Here is a 5,913-nt window from a genome sequence, read left to right on the forward strand (position 1 = left end):
CCAGTCAGACCCTGCCCCGTGCTTCCCGGGTGGTACCCCAGGCTCCTCCCACCTCCAGCCTCACCACCTTCGGTGTTTCTATCCTGCTGCCCGCTGGACATCTCCACGCCACGCAGCCTAAAGCGAACTCCCCGCCAGGCCCCGCTCCCCTGCAATCCGGGAATGGCAGTTTCCAGCTGTTCAGCGACCCGCACCGCTCTCCACCCCCACCCCCGCCGTGGCTCCATCCTTTTCCCACCACTGCTGCGAACAGGCACATTCAGAATGAACCTCTAAACCCCGGGAGAACTACTAGACCAGGCGTCCCGCGGGCAGGGACACTGCAGCGGTGCCTTCCCCTGGGGCGCAGCGGGTCCGCGTGTCCATCAGTGCGTGAGCTGAGAGTCCGCCCTCTCGCTGATGTCCCTCCCGCCTGGCGAGTGGACACTGCAGGTGCATTCTGTCTGGGGGGCTTTGACTCTGGTCACCGAAGTTCTCTTTGGTGAGATCAAAGGGATTACTTTAATCACCCTTAATCCAGCTGAACTATAAATCCATGCTCTCCTGTGGAAGCTGTTTGCTGTGATCAACGCCAAATGATTTCTGTGGGATTTGAAACACAGGCACATGGAGAAGAGGGGTTCGGTGCTCTTCATCAAAGGGGACATTTGGGCGACAGATGGAATCCCATTTTGAGCAGTAGATCTTCAGGAATGATTCTGTCCCAGGAAAACTTCCTCCTTTAGGAAGGGGACACTAATGGTATCCGGAAAAGGGTTATTCGTTATTACAATCTGCCCCACCTTCTACCTTCTGCCCCCTTTAAAAAGAGTGAATTCCCCATTCATTCAACAAATATGTGAGCACCTACTATGCGCTAGGCACTGTCTCGACTCTGGGGACACTGCAGTGAGTGTGGCCCCCGTACTCCTAGAGCCGACATTCTAGGGGAAGGAAGAAACACCTGTACATCAGGTAGCACATGCTGAGAAGTCAAAGGTAAGCAGAGCAGGAGAGGAGAGAGTGTTTGGGGGCTGCTGTTTTAGGGAGAACGTTCCAGAAAGAACCCCCTCAACGAGATGACATTTTTTGAACAAAGATCTGAAGGAAATGAGAGAGCCGGCCCTGCCACTGTCTAGGAAAGAGGCGGTTGCAAAGTTCTGGAAGCAGCAGGGTGCTTGGCACTGTCGAGGGATGCCCAGGTGGCTGTAGTGCAGAGTACGGGGGTGTGCAGGACAAGGGGGAGGCCGGGGAGCACACGGGGGTGGGCCAGGCCAGCATGAGACCTCGGCTGTCACCCCGCGCCACACGGGAAGTCCTGGAGAGTTCAGATCACAGCAGGGGCTGGTCTGTGGGGATCAGAGTCAGAAGCAGGGCCACTAGTCAAAAGGAGCCCCTTATTTCCTGGGGGCGGGGGGAGCAGGTGAGGAGGAGGAGGAGGTGTCGAGAAAGAAGTTGTCTGAGTAAAAAAGGGTGCAGCATTCCTGAAAGAAAGGGTTTTCGGGGTGCTTGATGGGGAAACAGTAGTGCTTAGCGTGCTTAGGGGGCTGGATATGTGGATTGTTCTGGAAGTGATGACAGGAGGGAGTAAATTTAGAGCAAAAAGGGGACCCTAAAGATTTTGGATGCCAGTCTGCACAGCCGCAGTCCCTCCCCAACGTAATTCTCCAAGGGAAACTGCCCAGGCCGGTCCCCAGTGTCATTCAGGACCTCGCTGCTCACCGGTAACCTGCCACCCAGGGCCCGAGGCTATGCATCCATCAAATGTGGACATGACCAGGTGTGTGCCCTCGCGGCTGCGTGCTTCACCCACGCGGCCTTCCCCAGCGGGGAAGGAGGCAGGAATCCGTGTTGGTGCAATAATGTAAAGATGCTGAGTCTCAGCTCAGCCCACTTGGAACCTGGCTGCACCTCCCACATTTCCGTGGTGTGTATTCATTTCAGCATCTGGTTTTGGCACTGTCGGGGGGGAAACACTCAGATTGACTTTTTTTTCCTTCTAGGATGATGGCGAGTATGATTAAAGTCTGCAGCTCTTTAGAAAATACTCCCACTCGGATCCCTTTTTTTTTTTCTGCACGTAAGTATTATCAGCCACAATTGTGGAATCTGTCTGCTCCCGGATAAGCCGCTGGTCCTGAGCCCGCGCCTTTCAGGTAACCTCCCTATTAGAGAACTCAAAGACTGAGAGTCCTAGTTCACGAGTTACCTGCACAGGCCTAGAATGCTATCAGCGGATCCGCTGGACCTCCCGAAAGTTAGGAAGCATCTTCCGCTCTGAGCCCTGACAGTCACCTGGGTCCCAGCACCGCTCCCACCCAGGCCCTCCTGAACCCTCCTCACTCCGTAATCTCTCCCTGGCCTACATCGTCCAGGCCCAAGGACACACCCCACTTTCAACACCGAGGACACCCATGCTATTGTGTATGGCAGTGACCTCTCCCGCAGGCTCCGGACTCACACCGTAAACTGAATGTCTTCACTTGATTTCTCCACTCAGATGTCCCCAACATGACGGTGTAAAACAGAAGTCCCTCCCCCTCGCAAACACGGTTCCGGCCTGTCTTCTCCAGGCTCCCGGGTGACTCAAGTCAGAAATCAAGGAGTCATCCTGGCTCTTCCCTTTCCCTCATCCCTCTCATCCGGTACTTGGGAAGCCGCCTGCGGGATGTCTCCAGAATCCCACCTTCTCTCCACCTCCACCGGTGCCAGCTTAGGCCAGCCGCCTGGCACTTGACTGCAGTAGCTTCCGGGTAGTCCTAGGAGGGCCCCCCCTCGCTCTTCCTCTCACCCCGACTCCTCTGCATCCCTCCAGTAGCAAAAAAAATCTTTAAACGTAACTGGGTTGCATCCCCCTACTTAGAACTCTCTGACGGCTTGCCGTTATTCTACGATCAAGACCAGACTCTTGACCATGGCCACCTAGGCCTTTCGCGACTGGCCCCGCCCACCTCTCCAAACCCTACTGGCAACACTCCCCCGCTTAGCTTGCCTCAAACATACCATATTAGTTTTCTACAGCTGCCATAATAAATTGCCACAAACTTGGTGGCTTAACATGACACAGATTGATTCTCTTACAGTCCTCGAACCAAGGTGGCAGCATGTCTGCACTACTCCACAGAGGTCACAGCGGTGAATGTGTCTTTGCCTTTTCCAGCTTCTAGAGCTGCATTCCTTGGTCCATGGGACCCCCTCCTCCCCTTCAAAGCCAGCAGTACAGCATCTTACTCTAGTGATCCCATTGCCTTCTACTCCAGTGTCAAACCTTCCTTGGCCTCTTATCAAGATACCTGTGGTTGCACCGAGAGCCTATCCAGATCACCTAAGATAATCTCCCCATCGCAAGATCTCCTCTTTAAAGTCCCTTCCGCCATATAAGGTGACATTCACATGTCCCAGGGATTAGGACCTGAGTATTTTGGGGGCCATTACTCATCGTACAGCATGTACCAGGCTCTTTCCCATGGCAGGGTCTTTGCACAGCTTGTTCCCTGTGACTGGAATGCTCCCCTTGTCCCCATCATGGGCAGCCCCTTCTCATTCCTGGGCTCACAGCTCACCTGTCACCTCCTTGTAGAACCAACCCCCGATCTGCAGGCTTCCCATTACCCAGGACCTTTGTGGATCTCCTTCCTAGCACTCACCACAGTGGACCATATTTCATTTATTTTGCAGTTTATCTGTTTTCTGCCTGCCTCTCCCTCGTCCCTCGCCATAAGTGCCACGAGAACAGGAACCACATCTACTGTTCACCCGCCAGTTGTCCTAACGCATCTGGCTCGTGGATGATTACTAACTGGGCTTCAGGAAGGTGGCGCCAGCAAAGGGGCTGCTGTGTTCACGGCTCAGAGAAGCCAGGCCCGTCTCCACCCTCCTCCCGTCCTCTATCAGAAACAGTGGTCTGGACAGAACCTCGCGCCACCAGCAAAGAGAACCCACAGACAGGGCCACACGCAGGAGCCTGGGGAAATGCCGAAAGCATTTAACGAGACAGGAACACGCAAAACCTTTCAAAGAAGCAGACCTGCCTTCAGTAAGCAGACGCCTGAGCCGTTGCTGGTCCAATGCAGCTAGGAATTACTTCAGCGGGGCCTACCCAGGAGGCTGCTGGCTAAGAAAAGCCGTGCCCAAATCTTCATCCTTCTCCTGGGAAAGACTCTGGGAGCCACTTGGAGAGAATGGAGGAGGCCCAGGGGCCCCTCACATCTTCAGCCAGAGGCTTCCGCAGCTTAGATGTCACCAAAACCAAATCTGTTTCAATAGCGAGGCTATTCCTAAAATTTGCTTTTGCCTTAAGCGATACATTATCTGGTCGAACACATCATTCCCACCCGCCCCTCCAAGTAGAAAATTGCGCTTTAATATTTAATATTTGACAGGTGGCAAGGACATTTAAAAATATTTGGTCACAAGGAGGGTAGCTCTGGCGATTCATTAGTTTTCTCTGTGATCATTTACAGCATAAAATTCACAGCTGTTTTTGTTTTTTTTTAATAAAAATATAAACTTGGGAGAATAACACAAAGTGGTTTATAAATATTAACCAGGTTTCACAAATAATAACGTTTAAAATAATAACACTTGCACAGCACTGACAATTTACAAAAGCTACAACATGTACCCTCTCGAAAAATCCAAACACACATCTGCTTAAAAGGAAGGGCCTTTGATTTTGCCCCTGTAAACCTTTGATCCATAACTTTATATCCTAAAGCATTCTGGCACGAAGAAAATGGAACTGACTCTTAGGGGTATATTTTGGAAGTCTGCTCTCAGAATTCAGTTCACGAGCATCGACCAGAAACCAGAAACCTAGTGAAGCCATTCAAAATTCTGACGCAGACGAATTTTTAAAAGCTGCATTTGGATGGCGAGTTGTTTCTAAAGGCTTCCCTGAAGAGTAATTGACTTCGCTGGAAATAAAAGTCCATGTGTGATGGCAGCTATAGATGGACATTTTTTTTTGCAAATCTAGAATATCTTCGGGGCTAAATGACTGTCATGTGTCCCCTCCCAATAACGTCTTAAGCACCGGAAAGGAGAAAGGGGTAAATCGCAACCCCTCCCAGGCTGGGAGATGGGCAGGGGGCAGCCATACGGGAAGCAGCAAAGCTGAGAACACTGATCTTCGTAATCCTCCAGCAGAGAGGAAATGCCACGTGCGGGGTCCAGGATGAGCGGAGGAACCGGATGTGGGGAACGGCCTGGATGCCTACCCAGGAGCTGCGACGTGGCAGACAGTTCCTTCCTGAACACCTCTCCTCATGGCGAGCGGGGTGGGAAGGGGCCTCTCCCGTAGATCCAGGTCTCTGCACCCACAGGCACTCAGCAACCCCCCGGAGGCCGGCCCCACGTTATAAGGGGCTGCTCCTTTGCTACCGCCTGTGGATCGAATCGTGGCAAGAACTTGATGGCAAACGCCTGCTCCGAAGGGCGCTGATGCTCCTTCCTCTGCCAGGATGAAGGAGATGTACAACATCCGCCCTAGGCGTGGGGACAGGGCTCCATCTGAATGGGCTGCTGCCAGGTGGAATCCGGCTCCCGGGCTCCAGAGCCACGGCCGCTCGCACACAGACTGGGAGGACCTTGGCCCGGAGACATCAAAGCAAGAGTCTGGCGTCCCTGTGGCTGAGCCTCTCCATTTCCTCAGGAGAGAAAGTGTTTCCTCGAAGCCTTAAAGGGATAAAGAGAAGAGAGGCTGGAGTGAGGACAGACCCCTGGAGTGCTTTCCAAAGGAAGCTGGCCGGCCCCTCCAGCCCAGCTGCAGCTCCCCTGGGAAAGACGCCTATGCTGGTTTTGCTCAAAGGCAGCCAGGGTGGCTCGTAAATCACTGTGCACAATGAAATGAGGCTTGGTGACTCTGCACAGAAAGTCCACACCGGCCAGCCGGCCTGACTCCCCAAGGCTGGAGATTCTTTTTAAGGCAACAGC

At 53.1% G+C, this 5,913-nt stretch overlaps 1 protein-coding gene across 1 annotated transcript in view; it reads right to left on the reverse strand.

Moving 5' to 3' along the window:
* Positions 1 to 4,449: 4,449 nt before the first annotated feature.
* NOD2 (nucleotide binding oligomerization domain containing 2) overlaps positions 4,450 to 5,913 on the reverse strand; it is a 29,239-nt gene continuing 27,775 nt past the window's right edge. Inside the window, exon 11 of the mRNA XM_011360186.2 lies at positions 4,450 to 5,655. Within this exon, the coding sequence (XP_011358488.1) occupies positions 5,583 to 5,655 (73 nt within the window). The 3' untranslated portion in view covers positions 4,450 to 5,582. The remainder of the gene's footprint in view (positions 5,656 to 5,913) is intronic.

This window comes from Pteropus vampyrus, unplaced genomic scaffold (assembly GCF_000151845.1).
Source record: "Pteropus vampyrus isolate Shadow unplaced genomic scaffold, Pvam_2.0 Scaffold51, whole genome shotgun sequence".
NCBI lineage: Eukaryota > Metazoa > Chordata > Mammalia > Chiroptera > Pteropodidae > Pteropus > Pteropus vampyrus.